Genomic DNA, 25,134 nt, shown 5'->3' with positions numbered 1-25,134 from the left:
ATTCTCTTTTTTTAAAGAAAAGATGCGTAGAACATTTCATTTATAACTAATAGTCTTAATACAATCGAGAACATCAGAATGAATTATGGGGCTAGCTTGCCTGCAAGGACACGAGTAACCACATTTGCTTGTCGCCTATTAAACTCCACCCTAGAGTTTGTAAAATGTGAGGAAAAAAAGATTCTGACATGTTGTAATAACGTAGTCAAACTCTGTTACATGTCGACCTGCAAATTATGAATCCAGATAAAAATGGCTTCCTCCCCGGAATCGGTGTTTTGGAGAGCAATAGTGATGTCATCCCATAAGCCAGGTAAATGCCTTGCTTTTGAACTACAAAAGGGCAATGAAACAAAACATGACCTAGATCCTCCACATCATCATCACGAGTAACACAAGATACTGGAAACTGCACCTTTTGTCTTGCAACCGAACTCTAATGGGCAAACATCCACGATACATCCGTCAAGGAAATTCTTAAATTTTGGCGGCCTATTTCATCATCCATTGTCATGTGTAATTCAGCATGAACGCTAACCTATTTCAAATTTTTTAGTTCCTAGGTAAGTACGGAAATATTAACTACTAACTTGAAGATTAGTAAGAGAGATTGTTTTGGCAATAGTTTTCGTCTTAAAGAGGTGTATAATGGCTAGGTTACATGGGGTATTGGGTGTACTCTTCTCAATGGTCAAATGATAGAATTAAGTGACAATATTTGGAAGGAGTATACTGATATCCTTCTTCAGCAAGAAAGATCCATATGAATTATTCTTGGTGACATGAAGTCATGAACACTAGATTTTTTCAACAATCAACTATCTATCACACTTAAAGAGGACAATGACAATTGAGTGTATGATGATTAAACTATTAGGGAGAAGCTTATGAGTTTTTATCAAAATTCTCTATAGTTTAGAAGGTTTCAATAGTCAAAATATATTTTCCCATATTACTTTCAAGAGACACATTTTGCTTACTCAGTACATTCAAGGTACAAGTATCAAGAATTCTATGTTGCTTACTCACAACAGACACGGACTGTGGGGCATGTTACAACCCCTCTAGTCTGCAAGTTTGCTCAGTTTGGGAGACAATTACCTCCCAAATCTCCACATAAAAAATTTCTCCTTGAATTTTAAGCTCCTTTATATTGACCAAGTGTTCTGCACAAACTATGTAAGCATTTTTAACTGCATAAGTTCCTCTACCATCAAATATCCATATCCTCTCATCAGGTTTATTCAATCTCAACAAAGTAATCTTCAAAATTGCACTCACATCAGAACCTCCAAAAGTATATTTGCTTATGCACCAATCCAAGATCTTGTACTCTTATCTATCAAGTTATCAACTATTTGTGATATAGTGAAAAAAGATAAGGTGTTTGTACACATGGGATGTACATACCACTAAGCCAATGATCGGTCCAAATATTAATTGACGAACCATCATCACCTATTTTCCAGTGATGTCCTTCTTCTAAAACCATCCGTAAAGTCTAGATACTACACCAAATATAACTTGGATTGTGGCCAATAACCACACCAAGAAGTTCCAATGTGATAAATATTTTACTTCGAAGACTCTAGAAACTATAGATTTGGGTTGGTTAACAATTTCCAAACTTGCTTCCCCAACATTACTAGATCAAGGCCATAGATATCATGGAAACCATGTTACCTTAGCTCAAATATGTAACTTCAAATATGACACTTTTCCTATTACCTTATTAGCTCTTTTAGATCAACAAATTTTGTATTCAAAATTGTCTCAAATAGACAGACTACTGTGATTGAGGATTCTAAGTTTCAACTACTATAGAATTTTGACAATTTCATGGATCAATCACTACAATTTCAGCAAACTAACATTGGTGATTCATGCTAAAGATAGATATAGCTAAAAAGAAAATGTATACATGTGTATTTTTTATTTTATTTTTTATGTATACACGTGTATTATTTTTGCTTATGCGTTGAATGAGATCTCGAATTACGTGAGCTAAATCACTTGGCTGGCCTAAATTCTAGGTGCAAAACAAAATAAGCATCAATAATGTTAAAACTTTACGAAGTTTTGATCCTTGCATGTTTCAATGACAAAAGGGTGTGGCATCAAATAGAAATCCCGTCAAATATACTATTAGCAAGGGCAATTGTGCGTTCAGAATCAAACAGTGACTGACTACCTTAAAGGAAGATACTCTTACCTACAAGTATATTATATATGAGATATCTCCACAATTAATGTGTGCATGGGAAATAGTAGTCTTCAAATCTTCTTTGCCGATATTTGCTCGAGTCTCTGAGGTGTATACAAAGAAATATACTGAAGCATACAACAAACCGAAACACCCCTAAAACACCTCAAATCAAAGGTCTACAGGATGTAATGAGGGACAATAGAGCAAAAAAATTGGCTTGACGACATCAGCTCTGCAAGAAGTTAGGGAAATTGTAAAGAATAATGGCATCAACAATGTTCCAACATCATAGGAACATTTTAAACATTAATGAATTTAATAGAAAATGATCCCACAAAAAAAAAATAGTGCATCTTTTCTTTTCCATTGGAGCAGAAAGCCCAAACGGTAATTTCTCCGTAATCACCAAGAGACATGTCCATACATTTCCACACATAGGAACGCATGCAAATGAAGAACCGAATGCAGGCTTAAGAAAGAAAGGAACTTTGTGGGTATCTCATGTCAAAGAGACCAAAAATCCAAGTGATATTGGATGTGCCAGTTTCTTTGTACAAAAAACTCCGATAATCACTCTTCAAAATCCTAAGGCAATAAAGAAAATTCCGAAATATTTTAAGTGTTTAGATTCCAAATTAGTTATAGACATGCGATTTCTTGGTTTAAAGTAAAATTCTAAAAGGAAGCATGCAAGGATATACCTCTCAATTGATCCTTGTACTATTCTATAACAACTCCGGAAACACATTATTTGAAATTTAACATACACATAAGGACTGCTTCAAGAAAAAACATATACAGAAGGGATAAAGGGCACCTTTGGTTCATCAAAAAGTGTAGTGGTCTCTTGATTCACGACCATTTTCGTAACTGGGGATATTCACTGAAGAGCCACATAAAGAAACTCATTCATCTAAATCAATCAGTGTAATTTAATCTTTTCTGATGGTTATTTTTCTTTTCCTTCCTTTTTGGTAGTGGTGTAAAAGTGTCAATGTCGTTGCAAATTCTTCTGAATTTAAACGGTATCCAAAAGATTCCATCCTATCAATAAGATCAACAGCACACTCCTTATAATCTCGGGAATAAAGAAGACACGTGAGGAGGTGATTACAAATCATTGGCTTCAACATGAAACCCTTCTCAAGACTGTAAAGAAATATTTTTACTGCATCATGTAGCCTCTGTTCCTTACAAAGGCCTCTGATCAAATGTACACAACTTGTAGCGTTGATTTTGATATTGAACTCATCAAGAACAGATAATATAATTAATGCTTCGGATACTTTTCCTGCTTGACAGAACCCAATAAGTAGAATTGTATATGGAGCTAATTTAAAATCTCTGGCCTTGAAGTCCAGTTCAAGTAAACCTCGAATCACTTGTTCCAATTTTTCTCCGAATAAATATTTTTCTAGAGTACTGATTGAGTCGTTGTCCCGACTAGGAAGGCTCTTCAAATGTTCCAAATAAAGAGTGAATGCACGTGAGACCTTGCTCTTTCTACACAAACAAGTCATAAGTGTTCTATAAACTGAAAGGGTAGGTTCAGAGCCAGTCTTCTGCATACGTTGAAAAACCTTAAATGCCTCATCTTCTCTATCAACCATGAACAGCCCTTTGATAATTGTCCCATACGTAACATTATCGGGTGAGGGATAACCCTTCTTTTGCAGGAACTCAAAAAAATTATAAGCAGCGTTAACTTCACGATCCATGCAAAGGGCATTGAGTAGAATGTTGTATGTAATGATGTCAGGCTTAACCTCGCCAGCAAGATCAGTGATTAACTTGTAAGCCCTCAAAATTTGTCCCGCCTCACACATTTCCTTTGCCTTTTTCAGGAGCCTGGCACTATCAGAAACCTGACCAGAACCCTGAGAAAGACTGAGGTGTAACGAATGTCTTCTCCCAACCTCCAACTTGCAAAATAAATTTTTTGCTTTCTCAAGATTTTTAGCTTTGCACAGTCCATTTATAAGCGTATTGAAGGTCACAACCGAAGGTTCACATCCAAGCTTCTCCATTTGATTAAATAATTCTTGTGCCTCAGCAACCATTCCTCGCTTACACATTTCACATATGAGAATTGTGTGCGTGCAAACATTGTGCTCGGAAATTTCAAGACTAAGAGACTGTGCTCGATTCAAAAGATCTACATCACATAAACCTTGAATTACAGCATTGTAGCAATAAGAATCAGGAGTTAAACCTATCTGAGTCATCTCCTCTAACATCTTAGCAGCTTCACCAACCCTGCCCTCCTTCGACAAACCACGTATCATAATAGCGTACAAAACAACATCAGGCACAATCCCCTCCTTAAACATCTTTGTATAACACGCATGTGCTTCCCTATATCTCCTTGCCTTAAAAAATGCATTAATAAGAGAAGCATAGCTATTTCGATTAAGGGAGAAACCATCGTTCTTTATCATCCATACAAAAGAAAGTGCTTCCTCTAGCCTCCCCATCTTGCAAAACCCATTAAGAACAACGTTACAAGAAATCATATCTGGCGGGTAGCTTGTTTCTTTCATATCATTAAACAACTTATGCGCCTCATCCACATTGTTCGCCTGACAACACCCATAAAGAATCGAAGTCGTCGATAGGACACAAGGAACAATACCAACTCTCTTCATTTCATCGAGCATCTCCTGTGCGCCCTTAACTTCACCCCTTTTACAAAAGCCATCAATCAACATATTATAAGTATAAAAATTAGGCTCAACATTGGATTTAAGCATGGTAGTATACAATGCAAGAGCAAGCTCAAGTAACTTTTCATTCAACACATCTCTCAAAATTGTGTTATACATATGAGCATCAGGTTCAATACCAAATTCACGCATTCTACTGAATGATTCTATAGCTTTTTCGGTATAACCCATATGAGAATAAGATCTAACCAAAGCTCTAACGGAATCTGAAGTTACTAAAACACCATTTTTCTTGAGAAGCTCAAGAGCTTCCCAGTAAATGGAATACCAATTTTTATGGAAAATGATACGGTTAACCAAGCAATAAGGTTCGTAGCTAAGATTCTCAAATTTGAGAGCTACCCAGATGCAGAAACGAATACCTCGTTGGTCGGAACTAACGGAAGAGGTTGTGAGAGAATTGTTGTGGTTGCGGCGGAACCCGAAGAAGCGAGGGGTTTCGAAAGCTTTCTTCAACATTGCTTCTGGCTAGGTAGTGTTAATCAGAATGGAGATTCAAATTCGATGGAAAAACTGTTGAATGAAGAAATAGCGTTATCAACATCAACATAATTGGGAACAAAGCTAGAGTGAGAGTATAGTCTTGTTAAGAATGAAAAAAGAAAACTGGGTTTAAAAGAAGAAGAAGAAGAAGAAGAAGAAGAAGAAGAAGAAGAAGCATCAAGAAAACGACGACGACGACGTTTGAACTATGGAAACGAGAGTTGCGTCGGTTAGCGAAATGGAAATTGGGGAATTGTCTCTATTTCTTCTCTATTTGTTTCTATGAAGATGAAGGAAAGATTCGGGGCTTGATCTATATATAAAGATGACTCGGCGAAAGGGTTTTTAACACTCACAAAATTACGGTTTCACCCCAATTCTACTTGTATTTTTTAATTAATTTTGCTGAATTCAAAATAATATTATTATTTATGTTCATGGATGGAGGTCTTTTCAAAAAAATGTTCATGGATGGAGGTGTCCTACAACAAACACAATGTTTTATTTCATAAACGGTGATCAAAACTGATTTTGGCTAAATTGCTTTTAATTAAAGTTAATTTAATTTTTAATTATTTGGATTAAACAATTGAATAATAAATTTGAGTAAAGTTACATTTTCTTGTGTTAATCGTTCAGTTTTTAAGAGAAGGTTGTCAAGAATTGTTTCACCCAAAAATTAAACTCAAGTTCTATTGAATAATTCGTTATTGATGGAGTGCATGTTTTGAGTGGCGTTTGATGAAGCAAAATCACGTATACATACTATTTGATGTAAATTTGCCGTGATTTTAAGAAGCTGAGAATTATAGCTTAGTTGTTTTTTGCCGTAATTTCTAATAAAGTGTGATTTGCAGCCGCCCATTAAACAACCCAGATGCAGTGAATCCAAATCCATGATTGTGTGTTTATGTCGGCGAATGTCACACGATGTTGTTTTTCGAGGTAGGGCTTTGTTTTGGTGGTGATTGGTGAAGTGTGTGTACACCAGTAATTTTAATTTTTAACGCTGGTAAGTAACTTTTTCTACTGCAACTGTGATAATTTCAACATGTTGACTCATTCTAATATGTTGATGCGATCGATACTCTGAATTTTAATAGCGTGTACCTTAAAAAAATGTGTGTATTATGAGTGCGGCAACGCAAGAGGACTTGGCGCGTATTATTGGTGTCCCGGCTTGTTGTTGGCACATGCAAGTACTTAGGATTACCTTTGATCCATGGAGGGGGTGCGCGTTATCGAAGGTGTGTAAGGAAGTTATGATCAAATTTGTACTCGAAGTTATTCCTTCCTGTATTATGAGTATTTACATCATGTCTAATTCCATTATAGATGACTAATGTGTTTTGGTGGGGAGGTCACGGTAATGATCTTGGGATCAAATGGGTGGCTCATTGGCTTGGGAATGAGTGGCATTCCCTAAGGAGTTTGGTGGAATGGGGTTTCGGAACTTCAAGGCTTTTAACCTTGATATGGTAGCTAAGCAGGGATGAAATTTTCTGTCTAATGGTTGCTAAAATTTTCAAGTCCATGTAATTCTGTTGTTTTTCTTTCTTGGATGCTAAACTTAGATATAATCTAAGTTTTGTTTGGCGAAGTATGTGGAATTTGTGTCAGTCACTCTTATATGGCTGTAGGTGGACAATCGGGAGTGGACAACAACTTAGTGTGATGCATGACCCTTGGATCCAAGGAGACTATGACACTTGGCTTCAGTCACCACAAAGTCAAGGTATGCATAGTCTATTTGTATGCATTATTCCTACTAACTGGGATAAGTTCGCATGAATAATTAATTTTATTTAATTGTGTTGTATTCCAAATTATTTATGATTGAATTTCATAAAATAAATATACAATTAAGCGTAATTAAAATGCAGAAAGACAATCAAGATAATACATATTTCAATGTTAGTATTTGGAATATAAATTAGAAAGTTTTATTGAAAAAAGAAATAAAAAAGTTTGTCAAAAAGTAAAAGTGAAATTTTTTTGAAATAATATTTTTATTACAAACGTTGATAGTTAATTAAATTTCTTTTTTATTGAATAAAATTTGAAACAGAACTTCAGTTGAACAACGGAGAGAGCTTCATTTCGATAACCTCTGTTGACGTCGACGCAACACCACTACTGCCAGGCGCCAGCGCCTCGCTTTGGTAAAAAGGTTATTTGTTTATAATCTCCGTTGACGTCGATGCAACACCACTACTGCCAGGTGACAGCGCCCCGCTTTGGTAAAAAGGTTATTTGTTTATACGAGGAAATCAAAGTCAAGAACAATTACATTGATCATCGGAAGCTGAAGTAAAATTTCTAGTTGCCGTAGTTGGTTGGTAGTAATTTTTTCGAGAGAACGGGGATTATGTTATTTGTAGATCTGAGTATAGATTGGTATCACAAGTGGATCTGTGGCGCAATGGTAGCGCGTCTGACTCCAGATCAGAAGGTTGCGTGTTCGATTCACGTCAGGTTCACATTTTGAATTTTTTTGCTTGCTAATATTTCTTTAAAGAAATATTCGTTAGACTGTTAGAACTAACTGTAATTACCAAGTAAGTACCACTGCACTGCCGAGCATATACTACTATACGCGTGTTATGAAATAAACTTGTAGGCTAAGCTAAAAAAAATGAATAAACTAAGATACATGAAGAAGACCAAAAACCATCAAGTCAACCAAATTATATTTATTTTCTATATAACAATGAGAAAGATGAGTTCATAAGATCATATGCATTTTCTTTCTTTTTACAAAACATTTGATTCTACTACATTAATAACAACAACAAAAGAGTTACATATATAGTTTTGATATTACTGGTAGTTATGGCGGATTTATTGAGTGGAGGTGCAGTTGGAGCTGGAATGGGAGAATTGCTGAAATACGCTCTTCATACAATCCAAAAGGGTCGAGAATTTGGTTCCACTCTTGAAGCAAGCATAGAAACTTTGGATGCTTTGGCTCCTTTGATTAAAGAGATGAATGATGTCAATGATTTGTCGGATCGACCTAAAGAAGAGATAGAGAGACTAGAGACTCTCTTAAGAGAATGGGAACAGATTGTAACAAAAAGCAATAAGCTTACTTGGAAGAACTTTTTGTCTTTTCCAAGATACCAATCAAAGCTTCAGAAGCAACGTCAGAAGCTTGAGAGATACTCGTCTGTTAATGTTCAACTTGAGAATAAAACTGATTTGATGAAGCTGAGGGATAAGGTGGATGAAATTTTGAAGAGAATGGTGAATTCGGGTCAGTTTGATGGGAAACAAATAAGGGGTTTGTTTGGTGCTCCTGAAGAGCCTGAATTTATTGGAATGGATGAGCCTTTGAATAAGTTGAAGTTTGAATTGATGAAGAAGGGTGCTTCTGTACTTGTTTTGACTGGTTTGGGTGGATCTGGTAAAAGCACTCTTGCTAAGAAGCTCTGCTGGGAACCACAAATCAAAGGTATTGCTTCTCTTTTTTTCACTAAATTATTGTCGATTGACTTATTTGAGCTTATCAACCAGCTTGGGAGAACTTATAGAAATAGATGTTCATGATGTGTTTTCAGCTTATTTCCATGAGCTCTCTATGATAGTTTATAGTACTTAATATGATATCAGTTTAACTTTGTTTTATCTTTTATTATAGAAATGACTTATATGATAAGCACTTAATTAAATGTTTTATCCAAACAAGGCGTTAGTCTAGTGAATCTACTTGCTTCTTTAGTTAGTAGTTTTGTATGACATGCAGTTAATTTGAAACAGGGGGTTAACCTTATGTTATGGATGGATTATCTAAACTGACTTCCAATTGAGATTGGATAGCATAGAATGTAACTTTAATACTTTATGTGTTTCGTTTTATCATTTTTTTACTCCTATCAATTTAGGTGTATGAGATAAAACCAATTTTATTTCATTTCATTGTATTCAATTTGACTTCATTTCAATACAATACAATCCATTCTCCTTGATTTAGAAAGCTGTTTTGTTTTGAAAAGGCAAGTTTGGTGGAAACATCTTCTTTGTTACCGTCTCAGAAACACCCAACTTGAAGAACATTGTAAAGACACTATTTGAATATTGCAAACTTCCGGTGCCTGACTTTATAAACGACGAAGATGCAATTAACCGATTGGGAATTCTGCTGAGGCAAGTTGGTAGATATCCAATATTATTAGTCTTGGATGATGTTTGGCCTGGCTCAGAAGGCCTTGTTGAGAAGTTCAAATTCAAATTGCCAGATTATAAGATTTTGGTGACTTCAAAGGTTGCATTTAAAAGATTTGGCACCGTATGCCAGTTGGATCCACTTCTTCATGATCCTGCAGTGTCCCTTTTCCATCACTTTGCTCAATTGAATCACAGAAGCTCATACATGCCTGATAAAAATCTTGTTGATGAGGTGCTTCTTTCTCTTCAATCCATCTAAATTTTGATTGCACCAATGAGACATGATTGACATGACAGAAATTTATGTTTCTTTGTTATGCTAAATCTTCTACTATGGGATACACAAATTATTTATGAATAAAAACAACATTATTAGTTTTAAAAGTTGTCAACTGACTAGAGCCACGTCTGGATAAACAACTTAATTAAGCGCTTCTAGCATAAGAGATTGTCGTACAAGAGTTTATGTATAAGCTATAAGCTGTTTTCATATAATTGCTATAAGCTGTTTTCATAAGCTCTCACAAACTCAAACAGTCTCAGTAGTGGTTGTACTAGTAGAAAAGTTCAAATAAGTTAATCCAAACAGTCCCTCGTTGGTATACAAGTGCATACAAGTTAGTTACCCAAACATCTGATGTTACTCACTGATTTTGCTTTTATGCACAGATAGTGAAAGCTTGTAAGGGTTCACCGTTGGCGCTTCAGGTTATTGCTGGATCACTCTGTAAGCAGCCTTTTGAGAAGTGGGAAAAAATGAAGGAACGTTTAAAGAGTCAATCCATTCTGGAGTCTAATAGCTATTTTCACGATAATAGCACTGCCTTGCTCTGTTACCTTCAACAGAGTTTGGATACGTTGGAGGATATCAATGAGAAGGAGTGCTTCATGGATATGGGACTATTTCCTGAAGACCAGAGGATTCCTATTACTGTCCTCATTGATATGTGGGCAGAACTGCATGACCTAGATGAAGATGGTACTAATGCAATGGCCATTGTCGATGATTTAGTCACCAGAAATTTGATTAATGTCATAGCTACAAGGTAAGCAATATCTGATGTTAAGTTTATAAAGCTTGTGCTCATACCACTTCAGGAAGGATGTAATTTGAAATGCATTCTCTCATAACTTGTGTTTTAAACAATTTGTAATCAAGAAGTAAAGAATGCATGTATTTCGGATTGTCATTATAAAGCAAAGAAGTAAAACTATTCTATCAAATAGATCGAATTATTCATCTTGTTGGTGATTTGGTTCTTCCAACAGTTAATAAATTATGGTAGTTGTACAGGAAAATTGCAACAGAAACAGACAAGTACTACAATAACCATTATGTCATGCTGCATGATCTCCTCCGAGAACTAGCAATCCATCAAAGCAAAGTGGAATCATCTGTACAGATAAAAAGACTGATTATTGACTTAAAAGGAGATAATCGTCCTGATTGGTGGATTGGACCAAATCAGCAAGGAATCATTAGTCGTGTGTACTCATTCATCCGCGGAATGTTGGTAAAACAGAAACAACTAAAGGTTGATGCCCGCATATTGTCTATATCAACTGGTATGTTTCTTGGTCTAAATTATATGCACGTTATAAATGATAAAATTACAAAATAATTGTCTTACAGTGTGTTTGGATGGGTAATGTTATGAGGGAATTTAAATACTGAGGTGAATTTCATTGTTTGGATGATAATTTGAATAATTATCAAAACGATGGAAATTTATGAAGTATTTTGTTCAAGTTAAATTTAGAGAATTTCAAATGACACGTAAAAGCTAAGAATTTCAAATTTCTTAAATATTAAAATTTTTCAATTTTTGCATTTTGGTCCTCAAATTTTCCAAAATTTTCAAATTGACCCCTCAAAAATTTTGAATTTTCAAATTTGGTCCCAAAAATAAAAATTTATATAAGTTGTTCAAAAATGACGACAGTGGAATTTTTATCACTCCATCCAAACAGAAGTATTGAGAAATGAAAATAATTTAATTGAATCATTTGAATTGCATAGAATTCTAAATTCTTTAAAATTTCCCAATTAACTCATCCAAACACACTCTTGAAGATTTTGCCAAACATTTCACGAAGTATATAAGTTCTTTTGACTGGATTATTTGTTCACTCTATCAATGGTATTATCACTTAATAGAAAGCATTAAAAGGTACGAATATAGTTGGATATATCTATAAAGCAGATAATTTTTATTTTATTTTCTGCAGTGACGAATAATTTGGAACAGACTAAATCTTTAACCGACAATTATTATGTAACAGAGGGTGCAATGTGAAATACTTGTTCTCCTATTCTTATTGTCATATATGATGTTTTTATAGATGAAACATTTTCTTCGGATTGGTGTGACATGCAACCTGATGAAGCTGAGGTTCTGGTTTTAAATCTTCAGTCTGACCAGTACTCATTACCGGATTTCACAGACAAAATGAGCAAACTGAAAGTTTTAATAGTAACAAATTACGGTTTCCATCGTTCTGAAGTAACCAAGTTTGAGCTACTCGGTTCTTTATCAAACTTGAAAAGAATAAGGTTGGAGAAAGTTTCAGTCCCTTGCTTATGCAGAATGAAGAATCTGCGAAAATTATCCCTTCATATGTGCAATACAAGGGATTCTTTTGAAAGCTGTTCTATCCAAATTTCAGATGCTATGCCGAATCTTGTGGAGTTGAGCATTGACTATTGTAATGATTTGATTAAATTGCCTGATGGATTTTGTAACATTACCACATTGAAGAAGATCAGTATCACAAACTGCCACAAGCTTTCAGCAATGCCTCAAGATATTGTGAAGTTGGAGAATTTGGAAGTGCTAAGGCTTTGTTCCTGTTCTGATTTAAAAGAGATGTCAGAATCTGTTGCAGGGCTTGGCAAGCTAAGTTGTCTTGACATCTCAGACTGTGTGAGTCTTCGGAAATTACCGAATGATATTGGGGGCTTGCAAAAACTTGAGAAGCTCTACATGAAGGGTTGCTCAAACTTGATTGAATTGCCTTCTTCTGTCATAAAATTTGGAAATTTAAAGCATAAAATATCTGTGCTATGTGATGAAGAAGGTGCTGCATTATGGGAACAATATCCTAACATTCCCAATCTAAAGATAGATATGCCTAAAGTCGAGATTAACTTAAATTGGCTTCATGGAACTCGTTCCTGAGTGTTGTTTCATGAAGAATAAGTGACACGATCTTGTCCATGTAAGCAATGTTGCAACCTATGAAGCACGGACACTCTTCGGATTAGGCGTGTACCAGGACATGTGTCGTGTCCGACACTGACACATAAGTACACTGAATTATGTGATTTTCTTAAATTATTAGTTGTGTCAGTGTGTCAGTGTCCGTGTCATGTTCGGTGTCCGTATCCGTATCCGTGCTTCATAGGTTGCAACACATATGTTTTCCTATTTATCATAATCTTGTCGATATAACTGTAGGGAACAAAGCATGAGTTTGTGTTACTGTACATGTAATATACTCAATGTGTCCTCAAAGATTATTCCATGTGTTATTATAGCATGACTATTATTCTGTAATAAACTAGCACAATGTTTTCCCATTCATTTGAAGAGAAAATAGGATCTATGTACAGCAGAGTTACCGTATTCCAAAATACTTGTTTGCAGATTATGGTGTCAAAGTATCCCTTTATGAAAATTTGATCCTCTTTCATTTTGGTTTTAATATTTGTAGGTTGATAAATGGGACTGGTTTCCTATCTATTATAAAAAAACATTGCTGAATAAACTTTACGACAATGCTTGAATTGAATATCTAAGATGAAAAATAATGTGAAATAGACTGAGATGAAATAATAGCATAGAACTAAATAAACTAACTATTCCATTGTTTGACTTTTGTTACAAAGAAATATTAAATAGAAAATATATTTTTTTTAGAAAAGCCAAACGAAAAGGTGTGCAATGAATAGAAAAACTAGATATAATCCTGCGGTTGCGCGGATATCTTGAATGCTTAGTTGTGATTTTTTTTAGAGAATAAATAACTATTAATTATATAGAGTGAAGTTGTTGATAACATATGAAAGATAAGTAAGAACAAGAAAGATATATCGGCATTACTTAAAAAGCATGCCAGTAAACAGGGCCGGCTGTAGGGGCCCTAATTTTTTCACAAAAAACGGGTGTATATAGAAATATTTGGTTTTTTAGGGGTGTGTATAGCAAATATTACTGAAAGGCCCAAACATATTGAAAGGTTGTGTTGAAGCTTGTTAATGTTTATGGCCTATTTGTCTCAATTTGCTATATATACCCTATTATATACAAAGGTTTCTTTATACACCCTCCTTATAAATTTTGTATTTTTTATTAATAATGTGCCAAAAATTTATTATTGAATAAATTTGTGATATTTTTTTGGGCCCTTTGTTTCTAATAATGTGCCTCAATAATATTAAATATATTGATCATATTTATTATCCAAGAAATTGAGAATTTTATAACAAAACAAATTATATTTTAGTTAAAAATAAGCCTACTAGAAATTAATTTTAATGTTGTCTTTGAAATTTTCCAAAAAATTAAATTATATCATTATGCTAAATCATGTGAGACGAATTTAGGATTATGTGGTCTACTCATCTTTTTTTGTTTTTTTGTTCTTTTTTGGTAGTAAAAAGCGGGGGAAAAAAGAAAAGAAGACCTGATAAAATCACAACAATGAGCTAAAAAAAATTATGATGTATTATCTAAGGGGACCTTTTCTCATATTATGCTTAAGGCCTGTAAAACTCTAGGAACGGCCTTGCCATTAAATTGTAGTAGTAGAATGTAAATTGCCCAGTAAAAGAAGATGAGTGAGATGAATGTCAAAGCAAGTTCAAAGTCACATAATAAGGGGTGAGGAATATAAAAAAAAAAAAAAAAAACTTATAGTAAATATATATGAAAAAAATTAATATGATTGGCAGGATAATAGTGCAAAGACAAAACTTAAGGCAAAATTTGCATATCAAAATCGAAGATTGGTGTGTCGACTTTTTAGTCTTGCAACATAAAAAGACAAATTTTGGTTGCTGAGAGGAAACATCATCAAAAGATGTATAAAAAGTGGTATTGATTGTGTTGTAGATCCTTATCTACAAAGTGGTATTGCTAAATTCTTAATTTCAAACGTGTCTTGTGACAATATATAAAAAAAAAATTTAATAAAATATTTATGGTAAAACAAAAACAAATATTCAAAGTGATTAGTAGTAACACAAGGAAAAATAGTAGTATAATACAAAGATTTTGATAAAAAAATTAGTGTTTGCCATCAAAGCAAATTGAAAAGGGACGGATTTATTATAACGCAGTTAAAACCTAATTTGTTGAGTTTCAAAGTAACAAAATATATCCAAAATTAAAATAAGAGACGGGAAAAGAGAAATTGAACGCACAATATCTATGCGTAAACCCCTCAAATAATAATGAGAAACAAAAATCACGGACCAAGAATAGAGAACTTTCACCGAATGGAATAAATTACATGACCTTTGTGTAAATGCTAAGAGAGAGAGTGCAATTACCACTCTCTTATAAATATGTTAGAAACCTAAAAAAAAAAAAAGGGATACTATTTTCCTTCTCATTGCTCTCGACGACAAGTAAATACACTTGTTGTTGTGTTAGTTTGTTCTGATGGGATGATTTCTTTCATTGCCGATGCATCCAGTGATCATTGAGTTGATTGCGTTGAATGCACCATAGACATTATAACAGAAACCAACTACTTTGTGTTGACAATAATGCACCACAATAGCACTAGTGAGGTGTTTAATCTGATGGTTCAAAAAAGCTAGTTTACGGTGGAACATATTGAGCAGGTACACGGTACATACCATTCCACAATTAGCACACATGACATGTGGCGCATTATTATTGGATGTAGAGTAACTTCACCGAAAAAGTCAATTGAGGAACTTCACCATAGAATTTTCCCTATGATAAATATACAACTGATTTCTCTAACCTAATCTAAGTCTGCCGCCCACCACATCACCTTCACCTGTTAATCCCGTCGTACAACACCAACAAACAACCTCTCCTCCTTGACCTCCCGCCACCTAACCCTCTTTATCCAAACCCTTCTTCCTCCAAGATGTAGCGTCTTGCAACGGTGGCGCGATGAGCGTTGTTGGCCCTCCACACCTCCCTTGTCCGATCTCACGGCGGTATGCACCGTTAGTTTCGGATTCAACTAGCACCGCTTCTGTTTCGGGTGGTTGTTGCTGGGTTGTTGGTGTTGGAAAATCGTTGGTTTTGTCGGCGATTTGTTTTGATGACACCGTCGTACTACTCTCCATCTTCACCACCTTCTTTTTTTATGTTCGACCGTGTCTTTTTTTGGGTCCCTTTAAACACAACAGAGGTCGTTCGTATGTTGTTGCGGTTCTTTCCGGCGAGCGTGGCTGTTGTGGTGGTTCCAAAATATGTTGTTGTTGTGGTGGTTGCTGTGATGTTCTCCGCTGTTCACATCTCCAGCGATGACTCCTTAGTGTGTTTTTGCTGGCTATGTTTCGTAACATATTTATTTGGCTAGAAATGGCCATTTTCTGGTTTGCTTCGCAGTTGTGGGTTCGGAAAATTGTCACCGTGTTGGCGGTCAGTTTCGGTTGTCGTTCCTCTAAGACAAAGATATGAGTTCAATTAACCAAGTTGCTTGGGCTCCAGTGGCAAGGAGCTCCTTCCAAGGACGTACCCGGGGAATACCGGGTTCGATTCATAGGGGAACAATGTAACGCCCTCTTTGAATTATTTGATTTATTTGATTGTTTTAATAGGTTTAGAATATATTTATATGATTATGTGATTTATTAAGTGGCTTATTTTAGTATTTAATAGAATAAGATTTGAAAATAGAATAAATATTGAGATAGGGGCTGTTTTGTGAATTTAGAGAGTTTTGTGGAATTAAAGGAAATAAGATAAAATAGATGGGAAGTGATAAATAGGAGAAACTAGGTTTAGAATTATTTTCACGTACAACCAGTTTTGGAGAAAAGGGAGAACAAGAGGAGAGAAGAACCAAGAGAGAGTTGTTGATCGATTTTCTTAAGGTAAGGGTGAGACTAACTCTCAATGATTATAGATTATATAACTTCTTATTTTGATTTAACATGAGGGTTTTCGTTAAATTGGTATTTTGGGTTTAGGTTTTGATTATAGATTGTTGAATTGAAAGTGTAGAAACCATGACAATGATGAGAGATTGCGTACAGATCATAGGTATAATCATATAGCAATGCTGCAATCAGTTTTGGGGATTGAATTGGGGAAAATTGAGACTTTTGGTGAACAACTGCAGAATTCACATAGTCTGGTCTGTCGTGATTCGCCATGGCGGAGAGATATTTTGCCTGGCGGATCATTCCAGTAGCTTTTCGCCATTTCCTCGCCAGTAGTTCGCCTGGCGAAACATCATAGTAGCCACTCGCCTTGAGCTCGCCATTAGTTCGCCTGGGGAAATGTTCAGTGGCAGACTTCCCTGTTTCGTGTTCTTGCGTCTTTTACACACGTTTCTGTTTTGAATTGGCCTTTGGTGTAAACATGAAAGTTGTAGATAATTTTGTTAGCTTTCCAATGACTTTTGTTTGACTTAAAAATGATATTTGGTTTTTGAGATATGATGAAAATACTCCAAGGAAGTCTTGGTAAAATTTTATGAAAATTCAGCATAACCGTTTCTAAGTTAATCCAAAACTTATGGGATAATTCCAAACCTCAAAAATAGAAGTACTATGAGTTCAATTAAGGTGTTTAAGAGTATTTAACCTATGTTATGAGTTGATCCTTGGGGTAGGAATGGAGGTGGAATATAATATTGCTGTTGATCTGTGAAGCTGTTATATATGATTTAATGTTGATAGTAATGTATTATATTTGTATATGCATTATGTGAATTATATAAGATGCTTAAGTTGATGTTGATTATTATTTGATGTTGTTATATCTTGAGATGTTTAAGTGCCGCCTATGTTGCTGTTGTTGGTTGTGTGAAATGTTTATATGCCTTATGTGGAAAATGTATGATGTTTAAGTTGTTGATACTTTTCATTAATATTGTTATGTTGTGAATTGCTTGTACTGTTTCTGTTGCTGTTGCATATTGATCAAGATGCATGTGTTGGTCTAAGTTGTAAAGTTGTAAGTTGTCTTTCCAAAGTGTTTCCAAAGTATTGGTGACTGTTTATGTTCAGGTGTTTTGTGAGAGGTGGTGTACTCTTACGTTGTTCTTTTATAAGAGGTGGTGTACTCTTACGTTGTTGTCTCTTACGTTGTTGTTTTATAAGAGGTGGTGTACTCTTACGTTGTTTCTATAAGAGGTGGTGTACTCTTACGTCGTTGTTTTATAAGAGGTGATGTACTCTGATGTCGTTGTTTCATAAGAGGTGGTGTAATCTCACGTAGTTGTATTGACAAGTTGACGTTGTCGTCGTCGAATCGTTGAAGTTGTTGTTGATGACAAACCATGGAATGTTAATGATTATGTTGTTGTTTATATTATTATAAGATGATGAAAATGTTGTTGTTTATGTTATTATGAGATGATGATTATGTTGTGTTGTATATGATTATTGTTATTAAGTGATGATTATGTTGTGTTGTTTAAGTTAATATGAGATGATGATTATATTGTGTCGTTTATGTTATTGTGAGATGATGATTATGTTGTGTGTTAAAAGATGATATTTATGATGTGATGATATATGTTGGTTATGATTTGGTTATTATGTGCTATATGATGATGTTTATAATGTGATGAATATGAAGTTAACGATGATTAGAAGTTGGTTGAGTTATTAAAGAAGTATTACATGAAGAATTATTATTACTAATAGTGAAGTTTAAGTTGTTAAATGCATTCAATGAATTATATGCTTAATATTATTGTTTGTGAAATCTCACCCCTTCTGCTTGGAAATGTTGCTCTTCGTATGAGTAACTTGCAGGTGATCGAGTTTAAGTTGCTGTTAGATTGCTGTCGTGAGTGGATTATCTCTCACGTGTGTCTTTAGGTGCTCTGATACGTAACGGGATGGGAACTTTGTTGCATGTTTTTCTATTCCTTACGTATAGCTTATGAATTTACATGATTAAGTTTGATTTTTATGAGATGTTTCGATGAGGCCTTCGTGCCAAGACTATTTTAGATGTTTGAATAAATTCTGCTGCGAAGTATTAAATATTATGTTATTGAATTTTCAAGGATAATTAGTTAATTATTCCGTTTATGATTTTAAGAAAAGAAGTGTGACATTCCGTTTATGTAAATTACTCTGATTAATTAAATGAAATTTTTATGTTGGGAAAACGGGGTGTTACAAACAATGTTTGGCTAGTGCGCATGCCTCTACGCACGAGCCGGATTAGTCGCCTATCTTTGTTGGGTCGGAAACTGGTGAAAAAGGAAAAGAAAAAGATATGAGTTCAATTTGTCTCAGACTTCCACTTCGATACCAGTATGAGGGCCAAAAATTGTTGTTAATTTGTTATCATTCTTCGCAGTAAATAGTTGGTGATTGTGGATTCGTTAGTTACCGTGTTGGCGGTCGGTTCCACCTCACACTTTGATTCTCTATCCTAGTCATCCTGTTGATTGACATGGACTGTATGGACTCGAAAGAGTCGTCAATGCTTGTTGCCGTTGCAGGGAGTTGATGACACGTGATCCAATTTCGTGTTGACAATCGATTCATTCGCCAAACTTTAGACCCGCGCTTCTGCGCTTAATTGTTAGATTTGTTTAGGGTTGGATCCACTTTGTGGATTTTTATTTTATTTTATCGTATTTTATTTTATTTTTGCCCGTTAGGGTTGTTGACTGGGTCAGATTTTATGTCCCCCAGTTTTATGTAATTTTTCCTTTTTTTAATAATATATATGAGCAACTGACAATATTAGAGTAGTGTTCCAACTTAGTTGGACACTATTCTTTTTTATGTCATTTTGCTCTTGGTTCGTAAAAAAAATCTATGATAAATATAAAAAAAGGACAATTATTACCAATTCTATCTATATTATACACCCTCCGGTCACTAATATAAGCAAAAATCCATTTTCTAGATTCATTCAATTAATGATGTATTCAGTCTTAATTATAGGTTACATATATTATTTATTAAATGAACATAGGAAATAAATTTTTGCTTATATTAATGACCGGAGGGTGTACACATATACAGATAACTCCCTCACCTTTTTTTAATTAATGCATCGACCTCTTTTATAATAACGCAGCAGAAATTTCTTGTACAAAAAAGTCAATAAAACACAAAATAGTAACACAGAACACAAGCCTATCTCTATAAATAACTTGAGTTCATGTGTTTTCTTCTCATCCAATGCTAGAAAACATTTGTTTGATTCCACTTGAATAAACGACAATCTGCACATGCAAAAATGAAGACTCTTCTTGTTCCGAATTTTGAATGGAAGATATTTTGTTGTGCGGCCAAAAAAAAATAAAAAATAAAAAAAAGAAAGGATAGCGAAATTAAATGGTCTTGTTAACCGGTGCCGCTTAACACGGGTGATCTAAAAAATGAAAATTTGAATTAAAAATAACATTTTTTTAACTTTTGAAGACCAAAAAGTTACTATTCCTAAAAAAAATAATACAAAGTTACTATATTTATAACACAAAAGACCAAAAATAAATTATGTTATTCGTGAATAAACAACAATATGCACTAATGGTAAAAATTTATTGAAAATTTTTAATACTGAACAATAAATTAACAAAATTTTTAATACACACTAACTTCTTTTTTTTTTTTTGGTACAAATACACACTAACTTCTATTAATGAAATATACTTAACAAGGACGCCGTAGCATTTCCTCCTTAAAAAATGAAAGTCGTGCTTTTCTTTTTTTGTCAAAACTGAGTCAGACTGCTTCTATAAATAACTTGAGTTCATTAGTTTTTTTTCTCATCCGATGCTCGTAGAAAACATTTGATTCCACATTATTACTTTCTTTGTTACGGACACAACACAAGATTTGCTTCTATTTATCCTCCCAAAGAACACACACACACACACAAGAGTTGCATAGTTATGACTGATCTATTGAGTGGAGGTGCCGTTGGAGCTGGAATGGGAGAACTGGTGAAATACGCTATTCAAACAATCAATAGTGGTCTACAGTTTGGTTCCACTCTCAAAACGAGCAATGAAACCTTGAATGTTTTGGCTCTTTATGTTGAAAAAATGAAAGGCTACAACGATTTGTTGGATCGACCAAAAGAAGAGATAGGAAGATTAGAGGCTCTCGTAAGAGAAGGTGAAGAGCTTGTTGGAAAAAGCAAGAAGCTTACTTGGAAGAACTTTTATTTTTTTCCAGGTTACCAAGGAAAGCTTAAGAAGCAAGACGCGAAGCTTGAGAGACACTTGAATGTTAATGTGCAAGTCGAGAATAAAAATGATTTGATGGAGCTGAGGGTTAAGGTGGATGAAATGTACAAGATTTTGAAGATTGTGAATAGAATGGTGAGTTTGGGTCAGTTTGATGGGAAACAGATAAGGGGTTTGTGTGGTGCTCCTGAAGAGCCTGGATTTATTGGAATGGATGAGCCGGCGCCTTTGAATAATTTGAAGGTTAAATTGATGAAAGATGGTGTTTCTGTGCTTACTGTTAGTGAATTTGAGCTAACCACTCTTGATAACATGCTCTGTCGGGATCCACAAATCAGAGGTAGTTACTACTGTATTCCATTTTGCTTCATTGTATCCAGACAATTTTTAATTCATTTCATTGTATACCATTTTGATTCATTTCAATAAAATCCTTTCTCCTTGATTTAGAAAGCTATTTTGTTTTGACTAGGCAAGTTTGGTAGAAACATCTTCTATGTCCGCCTCTCAAGAACTCCCAACTTGAAGAACATTGTACAGACAATAATTGACTCATGTGGATTTTGGGTGCCGGAGTTTCAAAACGAAGATGCAATTGACATATTGGGACTTCTATTTAGGGAAATTGGATTTCCAATATTATTACTCTTGGATGAGAAGTTCAAATTCCAATTGCCAGATTATAAGATCTTATATACAGGTGAGACTTAAAGCATTGTAATTCAGGCAGAACCTATCCCTACCCCTACCACCTTGTTTTTTATTTTAATCATAATTAGACATTCATGAACCATATAAGGGAATTATTTTCACTCAAAATTTAAGGCCAGAGATACATATATAATGACATTTTCCTTAAAATAAAGTTTAAATACTATCTCATATAATTTCATTAGAGCATCTATAATTGGAGAGTCTTAAACATTTACGATTTATACCTATTAGGTACCTTTATGGAGAGAAAAATTGTTGGGATCTTACAAGACCCCAATCTTAAGTGAACATGCATTTTTTTAATATTAAAAAATTAAAATGTAATGATATAAAGTTGTTGACAGTTGATTAGTGAATTTTATTGAAAAAATTTGTGTTAGATCTAGGTTATTAAATACTATTATTAAAAAATTATAAATAAGTGATGTGTAACCTATTTAAATACAAAAAATGGATGTAATCATTGTGGATGGTCTTGCTTTAGTGCTTATTATTTTAAGTCAAACACCGAGTATTACCCTGTTTTGAATTACGTGTACCATAAGAACCGTATTTTGCTACAACACATTTTAAAGCAAAAACTAAACCAAGCTCCTACTCCCATATAATATACTCCCTCTGATCTTTAATACAAGATAAGATTTTTTTTTTAAGTTCATTGAATAAATAATGTATTTAGTTTACATTGTAGTCCAAATATATTAATTATTCAATGAACCTAAAAAAATATTCTTCTCTTATATTTAGGACCGGAGAGAGTAATTTTCTACTCCTTCCTTTAAATTGAACAATATCATCTTTACTTAATTAATCACAATATTATTTCCAATGTCTACAGAAACAAAACCTTTCTCAACTCCCTCTCATTCTTCATGTAATAATTTTGTGGCGCAAGATGGTGGCAATGGCATGTTGAAGGACGCGTAGTATACTATGGAGGAGGAAGAAACTTAGTACTATTGTTCTAATTGTGGCAACATCATCATGGATGTTGTTGGAAGTTTGTCAATTTAACTTCCTCACTCTCATCTCATGGCTCGCTATATTTGTTGTTACTTCAATATTCCTCTATTCCAATATGCTTACACTTTTCGGCAAGTGAGCACCTTCTCCTTCCTCTACTTCTTCTAATGCATATTTCTCTATTTTTCTATTATGTAGTAGCTAGAAACTAGATATATGTTTTGTCCAAAAAAAAAAAAAAGATATATGTAATATTGACTGACACGGATACGTATGCACTAATAATAATTTGAGAAAATTTAAGTGATTAAATGTAACTATAGGTATCAATATCTCGTATATGAGTATTGCCCATTAGACACACGGTAGTTTTGATGTAACATCAAACACTTATTCATTCTAAAGTGTTGGTGCTATGTGCTAAATAGGTAGTTAAGTTCCATTTATTGATTGTGTGAAATTTAGGGAACCACCAAACTTGTTGAGGCTTGAATTGAAAAAAGAAACAACTGTGAGAATGGCAAAGACAGTTCGAGCATGGACTGAGAAATCAATAAGGTGGTTGTTCGTGGTAAGCATAAAGGAAGACTGGCCTGTGTTTGTGGGAGTTATGGCTACGTTGTTCGTAATCTCATATGTAGGATCCTGCATGGACTTCCTAACATTTATTTTTATAGGTAAATAAACTCACGATTAAATTTCTTAATTTCTTTTAATCATCTATTTTTCCACCTCTTGAATTGACTGTATTAAATTTTAATTTAATTTTGTTTTTTTGGTTTAGGTATATTGGCTAGTATGACACTTCCTATAACTTCTATGAAAAACGAGGACAAGATCAAGAGATGCATGGAGTGATTTGTTGGATAATAACTTGATTTGCTACGTTGGACTAATCAAATGCCAGGCCCATTTTAGTTTAAGTGATGAAGTTAGATGAATATATATACATTAGATGAATATATATATGAGTATATATATGTCGAATATATTTTTGTTTATCATTTAAAAAGTGTATCAAACTATATGAATATATATATGGGGGCATATCAAGTGAGAATGATAGGAATAATTATCAGTCTTTAGATTAGTTTGGATGGTGGAGATTAAAAACTTTAATTTAAGGAACACTTGTGTATCCTCTCATAGTATTCTTTTTCCATTACCCATTCATCTTCATCACTGTCCCTCATCTGCAAAAGAATGTTGTCTTGTTGCCTCACCATCGCCACCGTTCACACCCACGTCGCCATCTCTGTGAAACTTGCACCTCGCCGTTTCTCTTCATGACCGTTGTCTCTCTTTCCACCTTGAGTCGAGATCTGGAGATGGCATCAAGAACAACGACGACGAAATAGGATAGGTGAGGCGGCGAGGCGTAGATCATGTTTTCACGTTCCTCTTTGGGTTTTTTTCGTTTGATTTTATTCTACTTTGTTACAGAGCTTTGATTTGTTTCTGAATTATAAAAATGACCTTCAAAAAACAAAACCAGTCAATAGAGCTTGATGAAAATTGTAGATAACAACCTTTAAAAAAAACAAAATCAAATCAGATCAGCGATAACGATGAAGATGAATCGGTAGTGGATGAATAATACAATAAGGTGATGCACACGTGCTCTTTAAATTAAAGATTTTAATCTCCACCATCCAAACTAATCTAAGGGCCGACAATTATTCTTATCATTCTCACATAACATATATATATACTTACTTACTTTTTCATTATCTCAATTAGACTCTCGCGCAGGTCTGATAGAGTTAAACACTCGAATATTTTATAACTATTGATATTTAATTTGTTATTATATGATATCCTCATTAATAAAATATATGATATGAAACACATTACGTTTATCACAATATTCCCCCCTTACGATGGAAATTTTACACATTTTAGAATGACATAATTGATTAAACAACTTATCATCACTTAAGTTTATTGTTAACAGAAAAATAAAAAAAAGAGAAATGATATATGTACAACCATTTTCTAACAATTTTTGTGACAACTTTCTCTCTTATACTCACATTATATTTTTATTTTATCTCTCTATTGCTTTGGTTTTCGTGTCAATACATGATTTTCTTTGAAAAAAAAATGGTTGTCCATGTGGTTGTCAATCATATTGATGTTCAAATAACATTGCTCAAATAAAAAAACAAAGTAATTTGACATTGTGGCGTACATTTTTTTTTTAGGGAACATTGTGCCGTACATAAATAAGGTAGTTTATCATCATTAGCTGCAAGTGATTTTAATCATCCATCATATATAATTTTAAGTCATCTCAATAATTTTGTTTCAAATGTTAGCTTGAACTTATTCACTTAAAAGTCTTTTCCTGAAGAAATCTTGGCTTCTTCAATGAATTTGGATGACAATATATGAATTTAATATAGTGTGAATTTTCTTGAATTGAAACGCCCTTTCTTGAAGATATCTTTTCACTTTTTTTGTCCATCTTATTACAGTCAGTGTGATAAATGTTGG

The 25,134-nt window shown here is 34.1% G+C and overlaps 3 protein-coding genes and 1 non-coding gene across 6 annotated transcripts; 3 read left to right on the top strand and 1 right to left on the bottom strand.

Moving 5' to 3' along the window:
- Window positions 1-76: 76 nt before the first annotated feature.
- Window positions 77-5,709, bottom strand: LOC11424792 (pentatricopeptide repeat-containing protein At1g79540). 3 transcript variants are annotated; one of them, XM_039834436.1, is made up of 3 exons: window positions 3,024-5,709; window positions 2,213-2,438; window positions 77-538 (listed from the first exon to the last, which is right to left on the bottom strand). In XM_039834436.1, exon 1 carries the CDS (start codon window positions 5,386-5,388, stop codon window positions 3,139-3,141), a length of 2,250 nt encoding a protein of 749 aa, XP_039690370.1. In that variant the 5' UTR covers window positions 5,389-5,709; the 3' UTR covers window positions 77-538; window positions 2,213-2,438; window positions 3,024-3,138. The 3 variants fall into 3 exon arrangements, with proteins under 3 accessions (XP_039690370.1, XP_003611821.1, XP_039690371.1); XM_003611773.4 differs by lacking the exon at window positions 77-538 and having other exon boundaries at window positions 2,047-2,438; XM_039834437.1 differs by lacking the exons at window positions 77-538; window positions 2,213-2,438 and adding an exon at window positions 2,447-2,791.
- A 2,111-nt stretch (window positions 5,710-7,820) lies between these two features.
- TRNAW-CCA (transfer RNA tryptophan (anticodon CCA)) lies at window positions 7,821-7,892 on the top strand. Its single transcript has one exon. It is a non-coding gene; the product is annotated as a tRNA-Trp (tRNA).
- A 210-nt stretch (window positions 7,893-8,102) lies between these two features.
- On the top strand, window positions 8,103-13,227 carry LOC11407870 (probable disease resistance protein At5g66900). Its single transcript, XM_003611771.4, has 5 exons — window positions 8,103-8,866; window positions 9,408-9,811; window positions 10,249-10,625; window positions 10,874-11,145; window positions 11,923-13,227. The coding sequence occupies exons 1-5, from the start codon at window positions 8,245-8,247 to the stop codon at window positions 12,756-12,758; spliced, it is 2,511 nt and encodes an 836-aa protein (XP_003611819.1). The 5' UTR covers window positions 8,103-8,244; the 3' UTR covers window positions 12,759-13,227.
- Window positions 13,228-20,664: 7,437 nt separating this feature from the next.
- On the top strand, window positions 20,665-21,672 carry LOC112421952 (probable disease resistance protein At5g66900). The gene is made up of 2 exons (XM_024784177.2): window positions 20,665-21,301; window positions 21,434-21,672. The coding sequence occupies exons 1-2, from the start codon at window positions 20,665-20,667 to the stop codon at window positions 21,670-21,672; spliced, it is 876 nt and encodes a 291-aa protein (XP_024639945.1).
- The last annotated feature ends 3,462 nt before the right edge of the window (window positions 21,673-25,134 follow it).

The sequence above is a fragment of the Medicago truncatula genome, chromosome 5 (genome assembly GCF_003473485.1).
Source record: "Medicago truncatula cultivar Jemalong A17 chromosome 5, MtrunA17r5.0-ANR, whole genome shotgun sequence".
NCBI classification, from domain to species: domain Eukaryota; kingdom Viridiplantae; phylum Streptophyta; class Magnoliopsida; order Fabales; family Fabaceae; genus Medicago; species Medicago truncatula.
Note: the sequence above shows the minus strand (reverse complement) of the source record. Positions and strands in the feature narration are given on the sequence as shown.